This window comes from Volvox carteri (genome assembly GCF_000143455.1).
Source record: "Volvox carteri f. nagariensis unplaced genomic scaffold VOLCAscaffold_1, whole genome shotgun sequence".
Classification (NCBI taxonomy): domain Eukaryota; kingdom Viridiplantae; phylum Chlorophyta; class Chlorophyceae; order Chlamydomonadales; family Volvocaceae; genus Volvox; species Volvox carteri.
The window spans coordinates 4,324,524-4,344,587 of record NW_003307545.1 but is presented as its reverse complement, the minus strand read 5'-3'; the positions used below and the strand labels follow the sequence as shown (position 1 = coordinate 4,344,587).

Sequence of the window (20,064 nt, the reverse complement as noted above, 5' to 3'; positions counted from 1 at the left end):
TGCGTTGGATCGGACTCTGGGACTTATCCAAGCATTTGAGCAAGATGGGCGGAAGAACGGCTTTGTGATATCGGGAATACCGGGAGCTTCAGGTAGTGAGAAGCTCCGTGCAGCAATGATGAAGAGCCAACGCCGGCCGTGACAGACATTTTATAAAGCAGCTGGAGGACATCGATGCTCGAGAGCGGCGAAATCACGGATGCCTGTGATAGAAACCGTGGACGATATTAGAGCCGTCCTCCCCGACATGCAAGAAGACCGCTCCACTGTTGATATGTCGGCACTAGCCTACTTGTCCAACAGGTAGAATCGCGAGCTTGTCGTGTTTGGGGTAGCAGTCCTTTCGATATTTTCTTGCAGGGTGCGAGACGCTTTCGGCTAAAATTTGTGCAGTAACTTGTTACTCGAAAAACAGGTTACGTACAAACGTTACAAAATAAACATGAACAGAAACTCGTTGTATGCTAAAAATTGCATCTTTTAGCATACAACGGCGACAATACCTATCTCACCCTTTGCCCTTTCCACCAACATGAAATCACCCCATGAACAATAGTGGTCATTGACCACGCGTACGTACATCGATCCATCAGTTGCCCCGCAGCAAAAAATAAACTCATTACCCAAAGCAAACATGCATACATAAGCAGCACCTAGTCAAATTATGCACTCCCGCATAAAGACATGCCACAGGCATTTCTCCCCACCAAGCTGCCGCACATTTACTGAGACCGTCGCTCATCTTCATCACGTTCATCCTTGCGCTCAACCTCCTTGCCATTGTCAGCAACTGGGCTCCGCGACCGGCTCCGGGACCGGCTCCGGGAACGTGATCGCGTTCGCGAGCGCGAGCGCGATTTTGACTTCGCAACTGGACTGCGAGAGCGGGAGCGGCTTGGACTCTCGCGCTTGGGGCTGCGGGAGCGAGACCGCGAGCGAGACCTGTGGGGGGAAGGGGGCGAATAGGAACACAAGCAAGAAGACAGGAAGGGCAGGGCGCATCCATGCGTCCGCAGGGAGCAAATGATCAGAAGCCAGCAAAATGCTGATAGTGGCCGTGTTTAGGGTTTGCAACATAAAACTGAGGTTCGGACCCACGACAGGCGGACTCCAAGCTCCAGGGAGCTAAGCCGCCTGGCTCGCCAGTCCTGCCACCGCCATCGCACAGCCGCTTAGAACCCTTCGGTTGGCAGACGCATCGCTGGCAGCCTCACAGCCCACATGCCTCCCCACAGCTAGCTCGCCTCTCCAATGCCCACAAGCACAAAGTAGATCCATGCGGTTCCCCATATGCGCTTAGGAATGGTAACCGCGACCTCCGCACAAGGGAGATACAGCAAGCGCGCCAGCCGACCAGAGCCATTGAACATCGACAAGCGGATGTTTTCCGCAGCGCATGCATCAAAAGAGGCAAACCGCCAAGCCCGCCAGAGAACGCCGGTGCTCCCGCCAGGCATCGCCCATTAATCCCACACTCCGTCATAAGACGTCAGCCATGCCATCCTGGTGTGGACCAGCAGAGCGCCATGCAAAGCTGTCCAGCACCCAGACCAGCAAATGTAGAACCGCACGCCACCACAGCAGCAGCTAAAACGAGCCATGACCCTGCACCAGGGCTGTGCAGCGACGGAGGGCGCCGCACAGCCCCCAGGCGATGCTCAGCAAAAACAGCGAGGACACACTTGTCCTGATCATCAATTCAAACCTGCCGATATTCGCGAACCCCCTTCCGCAAGTGTAGGGCAGGCGCGAATATTAAATCGGTGTCGGCAATATCCTTGTCGGCGGTAATCGCATGTACCACTCGGCACGGCACTGGCCTCTACACCCTACCTGCTCCGCGACCTGTCACGAGGCCGCTCGCGTTCTCGGTCTCGTCGGGGGCTGCGGCTTCTGCTGCGGCTTCGGCCTCGCTCCTCAAGATCCTCCACAAGGCGTACGTAGTGGCCCTTGTCAAATGGATTCGTGAACTCACTGTCATCCAACTGCGGGCGCAGAAGGCAAATTCAACCGATTGCTTAAACCGCCAAACAATGCAAAAGTACAGGCGTAATAACATGGCAAAATACCACTACGGGTTGCTACTCCTCCACATAAAAAAACCAATCCAATCTTTCGGAAAGCTTTACACCAATACCCCTACCTTTCTCAAAGCGGCCTTCATGTCATCCTTGCTCTCGAACTCCACAACACCCAGCACGTTGTCCCTGTGGTCCTTGAAGATCTCGGTATACAGCGGCTTGCAGACACGCCGGACGAAGTCCTGGTCAGATCGCGAATATGTAAGCTCAGAAGAAACGTAAGAAAACAAAGGACTGCGAAGATCACATCGCCCCAGAATGTAAATTTAAAGTTCAGGAAGGAATCCTTGGCGTATTGGACGAATGGAAGGCCAAGAAGAGCACATACCTTTAGGTCCTGCCAGCTTGCGGACCGTGGCAGGCCCTTCACGTAGAGCCGAAAGCCCAAAGTATTTCGAATAGGCCGATAACCAATCCGCAGAGGTTGCTGTGAGCCGCTACCTTCACCGCCCCGGGCAATCTCCACGCGCATTCGCATACCAGCGAACTCATAATTGTTGCGACGCCTAGCGGCCTCCTCAGCCGACCTGCCCATTGGGAAATATAAAGAGGAGAAATTACATGCCGCAAGTCGGCACCCGGGAGTCAAGAGCAGGTCCTTACCGAGGGTCATCGAACTCGATAAATGCAAATCCCGGAGGCCGTGCGGGCTTCTTAATGTCGATCATCCTGATTCGGCCGAACTGCGAAACCAAAAATGGCAACATTGGTGCAGACTTGAGCATGATCTCGGAAGCACCCAGGCAATCTCAATGCGCTAAAAACATGAATCAGGCGCTTCCCTAAGCTTGCAGGCAATGGTGAACAAACAAAAAAGGGCTGCTAGCACCAGCGTTGGTGCACCTTAAGCCCAGGGCGTCCCTGCGGCGGCTCACTCACTTTATAAAAGATTTCGTCAAGCTCCTTCTCGCGGACATCAATGGGAAGGTTCCCAACAAAAATGGCCCTTCCGCCGTAGCGGTCCCAACGTGCCATATTGCTGAACCTCCAACGCTTCTAAAATGGCTACAAGCAAGATAATCTCTGAACACTTGACCAACCGATAGTTTGAAGCCAGAATAATCTGGATTCCCAAATGACTTAAATGGGGTTATCAAATAAGGGGAGTTTCCAGTTCGTACAAAGATACGACGAAGTCCAAACGCACAGGCCTTTGTTGGCCTATTTATGATTTAGGCATACTTATTATGCACTCTTGGACAATTGCAACAAGGAGGGGTCCATGGTCGCGTAGGTGCTTTGGGTGAGCGACCGTGGAGGTCTAAAATGGGTTTGGAAACCCAACCAAGCAGCTCCACCAATAAATGAACACCAATATCGACTTGCTGTTTACACGATATGACTCCTGTGAGAATTAGATTTTCCGCGAAGCACGGCAGCCCAAGAGTCGTACCACGCGTTCCATCCCTAAATGCCGCTGTCCCCCCCGCTTACACTTTCATGGCAATTGCCAGAGGTGACATTAGAGGAAATAGGAATCCCCGGGTTATCTAGCGCTCTGTCACGGGGTCAGGTCAAAGTCTTCCTGCCCTCCATCCGGGGGCATGCCTGCTCGCTGTGCCTCTGCGCACTCGACACGGAGCCGTCTTCAAATGATTGTCCAAACCTTATCAAAACCACACCGGGCCGTCACAGCCTTGCTAGCCGGCGTCGCAACCAAGCCACGTGTGGAATAGGTTAAATGGATCTTATTGCCCGCAGCTATTGTTTGGATGTGGTGCCTACGGCTGCACGAGCACGAGGCTGTGCGAGCTGCCCCTTAGTTAGCTTCCCTTTGCGCTTTGCCACATTCGAGGCAGAAGCGATGAAGGTCGGGACCTTTAAACCCAAAACCCCGAGCAACGGATCAGGCCCCAAATCTCTAGAATCCATTACTGACGAGCCAAAACCGCATGCACGTTCGCGGTATGTAAGCTCCGACGGGCGCGTGCCACCGTGGACCCAAAAACGAGTGTTCGGTGCAACCGCACTCAATGGATGCGGCTGTTGGTGCAATTAGTCGCACGGCAGTTTCGGCCCCGCCGTGCACGGGGCTTGGCGTGCCGCGGTCACAGGGCCGCAATAAGCAACATTCCGTGTGCATTGTACGTGTGTTTTTCTATGTGCGCGTTTCTAGTTGCTTCAATTACACAGTCAGCGCAGTCAATCAGGTTCCACTGGCCCATGGGTCAGCGCGCGTCTGCTTAGTCGTTCAACGTATGTCCTCATCATGCACCTTTTGGTAAGAAGGATGTAGGCGTATAGTACTAAAAGAACTAGGCTAATGACATTTAAAGCCTTGTGTTGACACTTATAAGCATTTTACGTAAAGACATCCTACAGGCGCTAGAGGCAGCGCCCGCTGCTAACCTTAGTCAAAACTGCGCGCCATGCCGCTCGCGTTCCACTGGAACTGGCTTCTGTGCGGCGGTGCCTGCTTCTGTGCTCAGGTCTGCAGTCTGCAGTCCGAAATGGCTGCAATTAATTGCTGAAGCCCCGTTCCACGATATTTGCCTCCCTGCTGCTACTCGCAGACGCCACACATTGACCAAATCGGCCAGCCATTACGGCGCGCAGCAAATGCCATCCGGCGCCATAATCAAGGGAGCACATCGCCTGGCATCGAGTCCGAGAACGACGAGGAGAACCCATAACTTCTAGGGTCGACCAGCGAGGTAGCCACCAATAACTGCCTTGGCCATGCGGCACACAACAGGTTGAGCCTTACGCCTTTACAGCGCAGTCGACTATTGATGCCTACTTTGCAACGGACGTGGGCGCTCATACTGTGAGAAGCTGAGCGTGCTGTTGTGGCCGAAATCTGTGCAAGCAAGAGTCGTTCGTTAACGTGCGTAGTCTTTGGATTCATGCCTTCCCAAAATGCGAGGTGAATGTGCTTGGTGGTGTTATGCGGGAGAAGGGTTACTGCAAAGAACTTGGACGCTGGGATTCCTAGGTAGGGGCTCATGTTGTCTTCAAGATGTGTCCTCCCGGGGTCTCTTGGGGAGAGCGCCAGACAGGCAACACCGCTTGGCTGCATGGAAGCATGGCCGAGCTGGGCTGAGCGGGCTCGCGCAAACCCATGGTTTCGGTTACATCACGCTACTTGTAAGACCACGATCTGCATCTTGGCAGTCATTTTGCTCGTCATGTTCCTGGATAGGTGCGCTGCAATTGACTGGCCCGGTGCTATCACCGTGTATATATCGTCCACGACGGATACCCCCGTATTCGTGCGGAACTTGTAACATAAAGGATTACGATCCACTTTGGATACAACCTGAATGCAGTGTAACAGGCATCGGTGTCTGCCTCCAAGTGAAGCGTCAATTGCCTTGAGCACATGGTTCGGATTTAGGGTTTTAGGGACGCCTCCACGTGGCCCCGTAGGTCAAAGTAGCTTAGCGAGCCCCTCCCGTTTTGGGGTTCCTTCTTCTGGTCGACTAGGTTCGCACAGAAGCAGGGCCAACCATGCGGGACGTGGTCAGGGCTACACAAAAGGAAATTGTCCCATTACCTCTGTGTTGACGACGAATAAAGACTGAATAAATCATTGACCACCATGAATTTCGGATGCCACGAATTATGACTTCCCCCTCAATTTCGTTCCGTTTACAAAGCGGGGTAGAATCTCTTACTCCAACTCACCGCGCAACAGTTAATCAATTACACATGCGGCAAACCCAGCAGACAAATACGAATTGTTGAAAGCCCAACACGTTTCCCACATTCAGAGTCCATCTCGAGGACCCTTCCGCGCAAAATCGATACCCTTAGGTGCAAATAGTAACCTTCCATGCGAGCGGTAGAAGAACTGCGTATGTGCGCGAGGGAAGACACACGCACTAAAGCTAAGAACCACCTGCACTGAAGGTAAAACTTGCACAACTCCTACCCGATGGTCCCCCTCATATTGACAAGTTTGGGCAAGAGTTGGTTGCGGCATGCGAAAACACCAGTGCACATGCGCCACGTGGAACTGGTTCCATCAGTTTGCCGCTGCGATCCAAACGTTCATGCACCAAGATGCACGTCCACACGCACCAGTTCCCCCATCCACTGCCTACGACGACGGACGCATTAAGCACAGTCGCCGGCACACACTGGGGACTCGCTCTACTCAGGAGGGCTCCTCGTCCTTCGCCTTAAGCTCCTTTTGTAGCAACTCCACACGTTTGCGCTGATCCTCAGAAAGGGAGTCATAGACGCCCGCCATAAGCTCAGCGCTGATGCTCGCATTGCTGGACACCTGCTCTTCCTCGCCGCGTAGCGTTCCCAAGTAGCCCCGCCACTCACGGAGAAACTGCGTCCACTGCGACTCGGTGGTTTTGCCACGTAGGTGACTCCTAAACTCTGACCGGACATAGCTGTCTCCCAAATCGCGAACGGGAGGTGGAAGGCGTTCACGGTGGAGTTTCAAAACCTCCCGATAAAGCGAGATAATTGGGGCTGCCGCCTGTCTTGCGTTAGACGTCATTTGAAGCTTTCAGCACAAAGTCTGAAACAGTGACGAGCTGTTGTCTTCTTGCACTTCACGCCTTAGGAGCCGCCGGCCCCGTAAGCACGCTAAGCTGCTCCTTCTCCATGTCCAGCATTTGTTGCTCGCGATCCATCTCTATGATCAGTGGAACAAGAAGAACTAAGAGAGTTGTAGAAGTAATCCAAGCGGCCTTCTTGAAGGATGCAAAAAGCTTCTTGGCTGCAAAGGAGACAGTGATCGGGCCCGAAGGCTCCGCCTTTGGAGCACCGCCAAGAAACATCTTCCGCTAAATTCTTGCGTTGTGCTGACTACAGTATAATGCCCGCCATTGTCTTCCGTTCTGGTGTATACATTTCCGACAGTGCCGTACTGATACGAAATTTGGGATAATTGAGCATGAAAGCCTTAGGTCTCTATCACAACAAGTGACACCTTAGGAGACCGTTGTGTCGCCACGTGCACACCAAGCACTGATGCAGCCTATCGCTGCAGCGTTCGGCAACCCTATCCAGGGAAACCGTCGGTAACACAGTAATCGGAGCCCGGGCGCTGCCCGAACCATCTAATGGCCCACAACCTAAACCGTGCTCCAGCTGGGAGACCAAAATGCCTCACGGACCATCTGGGCCCTGGCACGCCTGATTCTTATGGAGGTTAAGCTATCGTCTGGAAGGAAGCACTGCGCTGGCCACGGCTCCCAAAGCCGGGGCCTTTCAGCAGGATAGCGTACAACAAATATTACGCAGGAGAGGGCGACCGCGAAGGCTACAATCCAAGCTGTTCCCCTAGCGGAGTAGGCACGGTTATCTTTCTGTTTACGAGGAGCTGCTAAGCGACTTCATGCTGGGTCTTGCACGGAACTGCATAGACAAACTGTTACCCCACAGAAGGCGATGAACGATTGCATGCTTATCATATGGATGACTTGACCTGTCGGGAAATATGAGATAGAGCAGATGCTCGCATGCACCCACCGTGAGTAACGGTGTCGTACGTGGATGTCGGCGCATACCTTAGTGAGCCATGCACATGAACGGGACATTCCAGCATCCAAAGTAAGCTGTCCTGCGGCACGCCTACTCGTTTGCATGCAAAGACCTAGGACGCCGTATGCCCCTCGGTGTCTGTCAAAGGCGCGTCTCTGTACGACGAAACGGCAGCCTGTTTAAGCATCCCGTCTAGACATTATGTAGATAAAGGAATCATAGCATGCGATGCGCTAGGATTGCGCTTTGCGCGAGGGGCTTGGTTTCATCAGTGTTTGCCCCCGTGCCGCAAGTGCACCTTGCCGGACTGCACAAGTTATCGGGGAACGTAAACAATCTAAAGCTTCGGGAATTATTAGAAGCTCTGGTCAAGGTTCGTTCTGAATGAGCAGTGCTATCGCCATGAGGCAGGCCGGCATTGGCGGGACGAATTTACTTTGCAGGATTCCATACCGTCTAATGACGACCGCAATAAGCGACTCCGCGTCATCAATGAACTTCAGCAATCACTTCAGAAAGCAAACCTCGGACCCACGATAGACTTGCGCATCTTGCCTTTTGGGAGTTTCGTGAATTCACTCTATGAGCGCAGCAGCGATCTCGGTAAGACTTGGAAACAAGGAGTGTGGAAAGGGGGTCCATGGCTGTGTGCCAATTTTTTGACTCTCCAACCTGATTGCAGACGTGGCCATCGTGGGTAACATTGTGGCCACGGATGATCTGTCCCCGGAGGATAAGCGCTTTCCCTTCGTAACATTACAGTTGGTGAGTTGGGGTTTACCGCAAGGGGCTGTCCCGCGGGCTGCAGCCAGTCCAGACAGAGCACGGGTTTGAGGTTCCGCAGAGCGCCGAGTAGTGTAGGTATTCGCCTGGGCGCCGATTCGCTTCCGCCGCAGTTGAGCATAATGAATAACGTAGGAGTATCCGTCGGTGTAGGTCAACCTACCGCTCGAGGCCTTAAGCCCCGCCTCGCGGCCGCACCCAGGTGCACGCATGGCTACACCTGGAGCCCACCACACGCTGAACTCCATCCGCCTATCCTTTCATCATTACCCCCTGCTGGACGCCTCGGAGTCCCTCTCCTGCACCTCGCCCTTATTTTGGGCATGTGCATGTATTTTGACATGGATTCCCCTACGTCTTCCCATACAAAATACAAACCAGGTGCTGCATCCTTTCCTAACGCTCAATCCACTGCAATTGCCCGTATCGACTCACAATCACACAACTACCCTGGGCTGCTGCTGTTGCTGCTGCTACTGCCCCAGGCAAAGCTTCCCCGGGACTACACCGTAGAGCTCCTCCGCACGGCTGTAGCCAGGTTCGTGAAGGATGGCCTGGTGGAGGAAAAGAGCCTTGTGCCCGTGCTGCACGCCCGGATACCCATCATCAAGTTCGTGCACCCAGCCACGGGCATCAGTGTGGATGTGACCGTGGGCTCGGACGGGGACGCCTTCAAAACATGGAGCATGGGGCAGCTGATGGCGCTGCACCCGGCTGCGGATAAGTTATTCCGCGTGGTGAGCAGCAGCACATGTTATGGGTTATAGTTATGGGTTGCAACTCTGTTGGGACCCGCTACGCTCAAACGCGAATGGCCTCGGGGGAGGGAAGGGAAGGGAGAGAGTAATACATATGGCAAGGGATCAGGTGCATATCAGGGCCTCATGGGTGTCATGAACACGAAGAGAGCAGCAGGAATAGCAGGACTGAGGAGCGGATAACAGTGCATGTGTTTTTGTGTGATATGAGGGGTGTGTGCGTTTGTGTGATATGAGGGGTGTGTGCGTGTGCTTAATTATTCTAAGCCGCGATGAGGAAAGTGTGTTTGTGTATTTGTTTTTGTGGTAAGCGTTGGCCTGGGATGGGAAGTCGAGGGCCTTGTCAAGGCTCGAGATGTCCACGGGAGGGAAAAAACGCAACAATGAACCGGTGGTGGCGCAGTGCCGGAGTGAGTGGATAGAGGTGACTGGCAGACAGGCTGGTGCAACCAGCAGCTCCAATCCAATCGTCGCATTTAAGCAGCAAGTATTCTAAACGGAAGGAAACATCACCTTCACGTCGAAACATTCGACGAGTGTTGTTGTTGTAAAGGATCTGCGTTGATCCATTACGATTACTTCCCTGTCCTATGTGAGGTTCAGCCGGGCCTTCGAGGTACTCCCCACACGAGGTACCCCAGATTGCCCCCGTCATGCCGTTAGTACGCATAAAAGCGCATGGCAACTGTCACGTATGCGTGGAGTGAGGTGGTGCGGGGTGGAATGTGGGCCGTGGAACGTGCACACACGCAAGTTCAGAAAGCGTAGCTGCTGTGGTTCTCTTTACCCCGTCTGTGCCACTACGCCGTATGTCGCTGCGGGTGGTATGCTGTGACCCCTTTCCCGCCTCACGCCACGTTACCCCGGCTGTGCCGCAGGTCAAGGTTTGGGCCAGGGCGCATTGCATCAACGACCCCAGATCCTTCACCTTCAACACCTGGTGCCTGACCCTCTTGGTAAGCAAGCAGGCGCCTGGGAATCACTGACCGCTGCCGCGTGCGTGCGTGCTTGCGATGCGCGACTTGGCCAGCTTTGGATGAAGGGAGGAGATGGGAGGCGGAGAAGTGAGGTCTAAGACGGAATCCTTGGAGGTAGATCCGCGCTAGGCAGGACAGGTCTTCTTTTTTCAAATGCGCTTGGGCCTCCCGTGGACCTGGGCGCGTGCTCCTGACTTTCATGACCCTTGGGGCCGCCCGACGTGCAGAAAAGGGCTCCAGGCTCCCGCCTAAAGCCGCCAGGCACTGGCCCCGCCCTGCCCGGGTCCCCGCCTTCCCGTGAACTTATGGCACCGCCTGGCTGTGTTCTCTGAACACCATCACCGCCCCCTTCGCGAAGCACCCTATGCCCCTTTTTCCCGGTTCTTGTCGGCCCGGTGCGCAGGTCGTGTTCTTCCTGCAGCGCCATGCGAAACCCGAGCTGCTGCCGCCGCTGAGGGGGCTCGTGTACGACCAAGCGTCAAACCCAGGGGCGCTCACGAGGCTGATGCACGGGGGCCGGCATCCTACAAACAAGGCAAGGGACCGGAACCGCAGCGGCGGCCGCAGATCTGTCTTCCTCCGGAGGCAGAGATAGGGCGGACACGTTGTTGCGGGCAGTCTGTGCGGCCTGTAGCACCTCACCTTACTAAACCGTGGCCAAGTATGGTCGTGCAAGGGTGGCTGCCAGTATCTTCATCATAGATGCCTTCCCTGCTGATCCGCTTGCCCCTTCCGCCCGCTTGAACACTCCGCCCCGGACGACAACCCCCCACCACCCACAGCGCGTGGAAAACCTGATGAGCATGGTGTCCAAGAATGTGGTTCCAGCCCGGGAGTCTTTTGGCTGCCGCAAAGCCAAGCCGCTGGATCAATTGTTCCTGCAGTTTCTGGACAGCAACAGCAAGCTGCTCAAGGCGGCGCTGTGCAACAAGGAGCCCCTCAAGAAGTAGGTGTTCGGGGTGTAGGTACCTGTGTGGGAGGGGAGGGAAGGGAGGGTAAACTCAGGAGAGGACAAACCTGGCCAGAAACGAGCGCAAGGACGCCGAGAGGTCGCGTGCTTTCTGGAGTAGGGACCACATCCTACCAGGCCCGGTGCCTGCTTCCTCACTGCCCCTTGTCCGTCCTCTTCACCGCCACTGCCTTTTCCTCTTTCCTGCTTTAGGGGCACCGCCATCAGTGTCTTTTACGGTGACTTCCACCGGGATTCTCACTTCGCGGAACACAGACTTTTTGTGGAGGACCCTCTGAACAGCCTGGACAACACTGCCCGGACTCTGCGTGCGCCAGTAAGCTATCGAGGAGGGAGGAGCAGGGAAAGGAGGGGGAGGGCCGAGGGGGAGGTCTCTTCTGTTGCGTTCTAATTGGCACGTGGAATTCGCTCATCAGCATTTCCGTCGCTGCACCGCGCTTGCTTTTGCGCTCGTGTTCTTTCTCATCGTCGACCTTTTTGTGGCGAGATGACATTTTGATAGTGGTGGCTGTGGTGGCTTGCAGAAAAACTCCGGCCGCACTCTCGATTACGTGACCAAGACCTTTACGCAGAGCGCCATGCGTCTACGTGCCCATCTGAACGGGCCGACGACTGGCTCTGCGCGGCCCTCGTCAGAGCCACAAAGCAGCACCAAGAAGGGCTCCCCAGAGGCCGGGCGGGCCCAGACCGCTACGAATGAGGCGGTGCCAAGCGGCTCGTCCCCAGCCGCGCCCTCCAAGGCGCCAGCAGCTGCAAGCACCCCACCCGGCGCCGGCACCTCCTCATCCCCTGCCGCGTCCACGGAGGGAGGAGCTGCCGTTGCGGCTGCCGCGCCTGCAGCCGCTGGAGAGGCAGGCGCGGAAGCGGCTGCAGTTACACCAGGCTCTGCGCCCTCCTCGCCATCGTCTGTGGTTGATTCCTCCTTGGCGGCCACGGCCGCTTTCCTTTTTGGCACGGAACTGATCACCCGCCTGCCGGAGCTGAGTGCGAAGGTGCTGGGCCGAGAGCTGTGTGACTGGGTCCGAGGCGAGCTGGCGGCGGGGCAACCGGTGGGGAAGGTGCATGAGGAGCTTCTGAAGAAGCTGGGGGCAGCTGGGTGAGTGTTGAGAAGGGCGACGAGGGGAATGAGACCGGAACCAGACGAGAACCACACCAACGTCCCCACACGTGCGACATTATGTGTCTGCATATACAGGAATTTTGAGCCATTCGTGAGCTTCAAGAAGCGGCGCAAGATCAGAGTGCTTGACGAGGAGGAGCAGTGGACATCCGAGGTGCGATGGAGCTTGTGTGCGAGCGATGGTTTTATTGGGCTTATGCAAAGTGTATGGCGCGTCTCGCTTCATCAAAAAGTGTGTCCATACTTACCTGTGATAGCTATGTAGCACATTATGCGCGTCCTTTGAATGCACGAGCCCGTCTGTGTTGTTTCAAATACCTGCCTCGTCATTTTCTGCGATGCGTCGCACATTTGCTCTCATTGCCTCGGAACTACATACGTCCATGCCATGTGTGCGTGTAAACAGGAAATTAAGCTCCTAATTGACCCGGAAGCTGGGAGGAAGGTATGGATGCAAGGCGAAACGTCAGGGTTGACGGCCCAGCGGCGGGAACCCGAACACAAGCAGGAGCAGGAACACGGACGGAAGGGCCGTCTGGGTGCGCAGCTGCCGACCGGGCAGGTGGAGCAGCAACAACAGGAGCTGCACGGGGCCAAGGAGGTTTCGGAGCCTGAGCCTTGGCGGCGGGAAAAGCCGCAGGGCAAAGAGGCTGTCGTGGGAAAACGAGGCGGCAGGGCCGGTGTGGAGGCGCCATCAGCGCAGGCGCAACCCGGTGTAGCTTTGGCTGTATTGCCGCGGCGAGGTGTGGCGCCTAAGTCGGCCGCAAGCAGAGGCGACAGGCCAGATAAAGGTGGTGCCGTGGCGAAGGGGCAACAGGTAGCAGCTGTTGCAGTTACGGGATCTGGGCGCTAGCTGACTGAGACGTCTGGTGCATGTCCGAAAGATGATGGCTGTGGCGGTGAGTTGAAGCTGCGATGGCGACTGAGCGGTTGGCAGCCTTCAAGGTCCTTAAATCGTGTCTTTTACATTACCTGTTGCGATAAGTTAATATTCAGTTTTAGCAGCTGTTACTAGACAAATCCGTTGAACCGTGCGTGAAGCATACATAACGTTTACTTTTGAGTGGCCTCCCTGCCCCTTCACCCTGCCCCACGACCTGATGGGTCGATGAGCGCACCTGTAACTGGCTCGGCCGTCGTTTTCCTCTCCGTGTCACTCTGGCCGCTTCCTGACCTGGGCTGTCCGTGTTTGGGTCTTGTTTTGTGCGGCCGCAGAACGCCCCTCACAGCTTCCGATAGCGAGTTGAACGAGCGGGAAACGCCACCTTTCCACCGCTCCACTCACCTTTGCTTTGACGCCACGGGTGGAATCAAGGCCAGCTTGAGGCTTGAGATGATGGGGCCTACGGTACCTGGGCCTGCGACTCAGCAGAAGTCCCTGGGACCCGGTGCTAATACCGTTCGGTTGATAAGATCAGTAACAAGTGATCTTTGACTTTGTCTCTACACATGTCCATTGAATCACATCCGCAACCTCCGACTGGCCTTGTTTGAACCCCCTCTCCACGGGGCTGATGCACTCGGCAGCCAGGTCCTGCGAATCTTCCAAGGCTTTTTTGCTTCGTTGCTGGACTTTGTATGCACGGCAGTTTGGCTGCCGACACGCAGCTTGTGCAGTAATCGTAGTTTTGACGCTTGGGGTAGATTATGCGCTTGGGGCAGATCTTCTGGATGGTTTGTATATCTCGTATGGATTGGTGTGATCTAGAGGAGATGGCAACCTGCAAGGGGTAGAAGCGCCGAAAGATCTGATTTGGCGGAGGCCTGGCAGCAGCAGCTGCTGTCTGGTTCGGGTTGCATAGCCTTCATGGGTTTTGCCCTTGTAGCGCACAAAGGGAAAAGCGTGTAAGGACAAGGGGATTCACGCTATGAGCTGCTATGTGTTGTCTGAAACGAACGAAGGTCTAGAATGTAACTACTAGACCCAGTTTCGATACCGGGGGGATATTGCTCCTATTCGTAGCACGGGTGGTGTGGGTTATGGATAGTGGGTTGCAACGGTATAAATATCGTTTGCAGTCTTGATCCTCACTTTGGAAAGGTCTTACAGTTTAGAGATACGCACTGGGTATTCCTGGGTGGACCCCGCCCAGTTAAGACTCCGTTGGGGAAAGGCGACCCGTTCTGGGTGGGACCGGATGGTTGACTAGGTGTGTTGCTTTGAACTTGTGTTCCCCGAGCGATCGGACATTTAGGCTTAAATACCTAGGTATAAGGACCCAGTCGGCTCCACAGTAACAAAATTGGTCAGGAAGACTGGGTCTGTAAGCAGGTCAAACGACGTTCATCTCCAGTACCCCACATTAACAGCCTGACGGTCTCTCCGGTCGGCTTGTGTGATGAAAAAATGTTGGAAATCCTTGCCGCAAGACCCGCAGCCGAGATCAAGATGAGCACCTTAGCTGCAGGTCCATCAATCGCAATAGGCAGGAATCGTTACGCCTTACTTTTGCGACAGATATTGAGCCGAATCAGTAGCCAAATTATGACATTTGCCGGCCAGGCTTTGGTCAACCGTCAACGACTTGAACTGTAGGTTATAGAATGACAGGATTCCACTGTCCAATTCTTGACTCCACGATGTCATGCTGACACGAACCTGATGCTGACACGAACCCTACCCTGATGATCAACAGTCCTGGCTACGGTATTCTGCGCTGTATTCACTACCGAAACCCTATCTGCCCTGGACGCCTAGCGATATTGCTCCTATTACCCCGTAAATCATAGTATAAAACACTGTAACTATGAGATTACTATGAGCCTTAATTTTTTGATCCTCGGACTTACTCAATGTGGACTTGTCGGAAAGCACAATCAGTAGATAATACCTGGGCACGGAAATCCTTTGCAATCGACGTATGTATTTCGTGCCTGCGGGCAACCGGTCCGCAGGGAACGGCGTGTCTTCAGGCCAGGTCCACCACCGCTGCACATGCACACAAGCGACACGCTGCACACGAAGTCGCTGACAAAGCGGGCGGTGATGGCGATCGCCCGTCGCGGCGAAAGAGCACTGGGCCCAAACCCACGAAGCCCGCCAAGCCCTCGGAACTCGTCTCGCTCGCACGACTCAAGGGAACCCGAAACTCGCAAAGCAGCAGCACGAAGCACACAGCAATAAGCAAACCACACGACCTAACTGCCCCGGAACACCCCTCCCGTTCCCGCTGCGGCGAAACCCTGACCAACTCCGGCACATCCACCGCAGTCACCACAGCGACCCAGCCCCGGCCATCTCACCCCGCCGAGGATGGAGCCCTGGTCATCCAACTCCAGCTCGCAGCCCAGCTGGCCAACCTCAACCCGGATGACCTTGTCAACACGCTCAAAACGGGCCGCTATACAACGACCGCCACGGAGCCCCTTCCCGCACCGCCTGGCACAGCCCCCACGCGCATCCGCCATCCCCACCATGCCGACACCGCCACGGGCGAGGTGACCCACATCACACCAGAGCTGCTGCTGGCCACCTGCCGTGAGCTCCGCAAGCGCCTGCTGATGGATCGCAGCTTCCATCCGACCCACATCGTACAGCTGATCGAGCTGCTGGCGGCCCACTGCGGTAATCTGGATGGGGATGAGGCGGCCGCCGCGGCGAGGGACCTGCTGTCCCGGCACCGCGGCTGCTCTCAGGCTCTGTTGGCGGCTCAGCGGTCTCCGGAGCAGGCGGAGTTGGCGGGGATGCTGCCGCGGTTGATACCCGCCTTGGTGGCGCTTGAGTTCGATGATAAGGCGAGGAACGCGGTCCGAGGAGGGGGGAGGGAGGGAAAAGTTGGAAACGAGGATTACTGTGCTATTTGGCAGGGCGGCCCTTATGACGCACACCATGGGCACACAAAAGCAGCCCAAAGTAGTGGCACGAAGCCATACATTCACAGTCGCCACAGCGACACAGACACACGCACATGCACACACGCGCACGTGTGTGCCCGCACGTGCGATGGCTTTCTCCCTCCATTCGAAGCTACACGATATGGATATCACTTCTCGCCATCATTTTTCACCACCATCACAATCACAATCACGTGGTATTCCTCCGGTCACTAATTATAAGTCATCACAGCATGATTGTGTTTCCAGACGTTGAAAGCCGGGGACCCTGCTGCGGCCCTGCGGCCCCCACGGCTGCCTGACAGGTCTACACCCCTCAGCCCCACGTGGCATGGCCCCCGCGGGCCCCATCACTCCTCCAGGCCCCTTATCCCTTTCCTTGTCCTATCGCGTTTTAACCCTCCCCTTCCTCCCCTTCCTCTCTCCCCTTCAACCCGGGAGCCAGGCAGTGTGGGGGAGCATATTCCGCGTGATGCACTCCTCCCTGGAGAGCTATTCAGGGGAGCAGGTGGCCGCACTGGTGGGCGCACTCGTGGAACTGGACTCCGCTATTACGTCGACCTCACTCGAAGGCAGTAGCAGCAGCGGCAACAGCAGTAGCACGGGTTTCGGGTCCCAGCAGCTGCAGCAGCCCTCCATGAGCCGCCGGCTGGAGGAGCTGGCCTGCAGGGGCGGGGCGTCGGGGGACGCCCTGGCCGGGGTGCTGATGTCGCTGGTGTCAAGCGGGCTCAAGCAGGTCAGCATGGACCAGGCGGCCGTGCTGATCAGGTGGGTGGTGGCCGGGGGGGCTGGGGGAGGGGGAGGGGGGGGGCGGTTGGCGGCTGGGGCCTTCTGTGGCGCTGACTACTGCGTTACTGCCTGGTGGCGCGTGTTGCTGTGTGCCGTGTTTAAGTTCTTCCCCCCACTTCCCTCCCCAGACGTGCCCTGCAGGCGGATGGCCTCACCCCGCAGGGCTGCTGCCACCTGCTGCGAGCTGCCGCCTGGATGTGCAACCGAATCTGGGGAAGCAGCACAGAGGTGCGTGCGCTTTTGTGTGTGTGTGTGTGCGTGTGCGTGTGCGTGTGCGTGTGTGAGAGGTGGGGGGTCCTTTGTAAGAGCGGCGGGGGTGCGGCAGGCGGCATGTGGCGATGGTGATGACTTAACCGGCTGCGGTGAAGTTTAATAAGGTGAAGGGTATTTAGCATGGTGGTGTAGGGCATTAGGTGACGTTATGTCCCCGCCCTTGTTCCCCCCATGTGCCCCTTCAGGTGATGTCCCAGCTCTCCCGCTACGAGGCCAACCTCATCCCCCTGCTGGCCAACAAGCTGGCGGACCACGCGGCGGCGGGGCGGCTGACACCACCGCAGTTCACGGACGCGGCGCAATCGTTCGTCCAGCTGCGCTTCCTGCAGCCGAACTTCGTGGCGGTGGGTGCTGGCGGTATGCTAGCGCGCTCTGGTGCCGTGTGCCGGGTTTAGGGAGGGCGGAAATTGGTCGGTTGTTGGGAGGCATGGAAGGTTTGGCCTGGGAGGATGGGGGGGAGAGTCGACGCCCTTCCTTTCCTTGTTCATGGTATGTGCGTAGACGGGTACGTGGACGGGTTGAAAGTGAGCATATTGGAGGGGGTTGGCGTGGATGCTGGGATGCGTCCTTGTATTTCTTAAAGGGGGGAGTAGGGTGGACTGAGTGAAATAGGAGGATGTAGGGTCTGAGCAGGTTTCCTACCTTCAAACCATCTCTCACCCTTCTTCACCCTCATTGCGTCACCGCCATCCCTTCCTTCCCACCCTTCGCCGCCCCCAGGAGCTAGCTGCCGCCACGATCAGAGGCATACGTACCGGCCAAGTCAAGCGACGGGACATCAGCGTCGCGCTCTACACCTGCGCCTACTTCGGCTGCCGGGAGGTTGCCGCCGCCGACCTCTTCGCCGCCGCCGCCGCCTCCCTGGAGTCACGACTGACCCAGGACCGCAAGCCCGTGTCCCTGACGCGGCTGGCCTGGTCGTACGCCGTAGCGGGGGCGTGCGGCCTGCTACCGCAGCGCCGAGCGGATAGGAAGCTGGTGAATCGATTTCTGCAGGTACCGTACGCTGTACGCTGTGCCTTACAGTACCGTACCATGCCGTACTGTGATATACTGTGTCATGCATCGGTGACTCGGGGGCCCGGAGGTCACCCACTACTCCCCACCGCGTTCTGCTGCCCTCGCAGAAGTTATTGGCTGCTTTGCAGTCCCGGTTTGGTGCGGGCGATGGTGGTGGCAGTGCACCTGGGGAGGAGGTGGGGATCTCGACGGAGGCAGCCGGACAGCTCAAATTCGCGCTGCAGATCTGGGGCGTGCTGGAGCCCTCCCTGGCCACGCCGGAGCTCCTCAAGGCCCTAGACATGAACCGCCACCACCGCCACCACCACCAGCCGGATCAGGAGCAGGGGCCTCAGCAGCCTCAGTCCCCGCCGGGGCGGCGGACGGCAAGTGCCGCTGCAGTGCTCGCCAATGAGGTCACTCACATCAGCGACTTGCAGAGGGACGTGTACCGCCAGCTGGTGGCACTGGGCTACCGGCCCAGGATGGAGGAAAGGGTGAGAACCAAGGGGGGGAGGGGCCATGTGCTCAGGTCAAAGATATGTAGCCTCTACCATCAACGTATAGGCAGCGTGCATACGTAAATTCGTATGTATGATGTTGTTACAGGGTGGTATAGCTTCACCAGCGGCCCCCTTTCCCGAGGCAGTTCCCTGCTCTCCCCTGCGAGAGGGGCACCCTAATCCATCCACCCCATCCGATTTCAGAATGTATTCGTTGGGTTTAGCAACTCACCACCAGCATCCAACCAAATCTAGCGGATCAACGGCGCATCAACTTAGTTCCTGGTCAGCTCGCAAGTTGATATTATCACGTTCTACATCGTCCATATGATGGGGGGCCACCTCCCATTTCAACACTCCTCAAACACCCGAGGAGCCGGCAGGCGGATTTGAACCCGGGTCGGCCGGGAGCAGAAGTCAGGCCTTAACCCGCTTACCCTATGTGTATGTATGCATGTATGTATGTATGTACCGCAGGTGGGTTTCTGGACGGTGGACATACTGTTCCGGGTGGGGGCCCGTCCTGTAGCCGTGGAGGTGGACGGCCCCACGCACTTTACCACCTGCCACCACCGCCAACCGCTGGGCACCTCCCTCGCCCGGGACGAGTGTCTACGCCGCCTGGGGCTGGCAGTGGTGGCGCTGAGCTTCCGGGACTATCGACAGTGCCTGAAACCGGCTACTAGCGGCGGCGGCGGCGGCCGCGGCTTGCCCCGGGATGGCAGGGGCTCCGCCATCCCAGAGTATCTGCAATTGCGTGTGGAGCAGGCGGTTGCCCTGCTAGATTCGGGGGGTGGGGGTGGGGGGGGAGGTGGCGCTCTGGCGGCCGCACGCCCAAATGCCACCAGGAAGGGTGCTAACAGCGCCGCCTAGGCTAGTGAGTCGGGGGTGAGTAGTTTCCTTGGGCGGCCCCAGGGATTTGTCGGATGGGGTTTGGGACGGGGTGGAGAGGGGTTTGGGAAGAGGAATGGGAGGGCGCGCGGGGGTGAGGGAAAGGGAGAGGAGGGAAGGGGAGTCCGCAAGCTGTGGCGAAGCGCGTCAACAGTCAGCAAGGTGAGGCTCATGTGGGGCTTTGTACAGCGGGCGCCTCCACTCGCCTCCGTGTGGCATCCCAATGGCTGCGGCGGCGGCGGCGATGTCCCAGGACAGTTAGTACGGGTTACATGACAAGAGAATCTTAAGACGAGGAATTGATAGTCCGGTTGGCCACGTGGCATGAAGAGACGTCGCGCTGGGGGTGGTCGCATGCGCACCTCAGTGATTGTAAATTGCAGTTGTGTGTGTATGTATGTGTGAATACCGCGATGCGGCGGTCTGTGCACCGCACGCGCGAGATGATGCGTGTTTTGTTGGGGTTGATGTCGGTCGCTGCATTCATCACGCAGTAATGTCCATGTTTGTCTCCAATTGGTGCTGTTTGAGGGCGCAAGAGCGGAGGCCTGTGTGAGTCCCTGGCACTGAGACATGGCGGGACTGGGCTGGAGCGGCTTTGTTAGGGGTAACCCGAAGTCTCTACACCTCGTCCAGGAGTT

The 20,064-nt window shown here is 56.7% G+C and overlaps 2 protein-coding genes across 2 annotated transcripts; one reads left to right on the top strand and one right to left on the bottom strand.

Annotated features, from left to right (window-relative positions):
* Positions 1-418: 418 nt before the first annotated feature.
* On the bottom strand, positions 419-3,138 carry VOLCADRAFT_72532 (uncharacterized protein). The gene is made up of 6 exons (XM_002945845.1): positions 2,961-3,138; positions 2,685-2,764; positions 2,410-2,608; positions 2,144-2,263; positions 1,834-1,985; positions 419-942 (listed from the first exon to the last, which is right to left on the bottom strand). Exons 1-6 carry the CDS (start codon positions 3,054-3,056, stop codon positions 723-725), a joined length of 867 nt encoding a protein of 288 aa, XP_002945891.1. The 5' UTR covers positions 3,057-3,138; the 3' UTR covers positions 419-722.
* A 4,611-nt stretch (positions 3,139-7,749) lies between these two features.
* Positions 7,750-19,405, top strand: VOLCADRAFT_102845 (uncharacterized protein; the record flags this gene model as incomplete). The annotated part of the gene is made up of 17 exons (XM_002946195.1): positions 7,750-7,899; positions 7,970-8,129; positions 8,209-8,291; positions 8,795-9,046; positions 9,946-10,023; positions 10,827-10,990; positions 11,207-11,330; positions 11,539-12,110; positions 12,210-12,288; positions 12,541-12,951; positions 15,414-15,881; positions 16,414-16,736; positions 16,886-16,985; positions 17,216-17,374; positions 17,751-18,026; positions 18,158-18,526; positions 19,010-19,405. 17 exons carry the CDS (start codon positions 7,750-7,752, stop codon positions 19,403-19,405), a joined length of 4,164 nt encoding a protein of 1,387 aa, XP_002946241.1.
* Between the last annotated feature and the right edge of the window lie 659 nt (positions 19,406-20,064).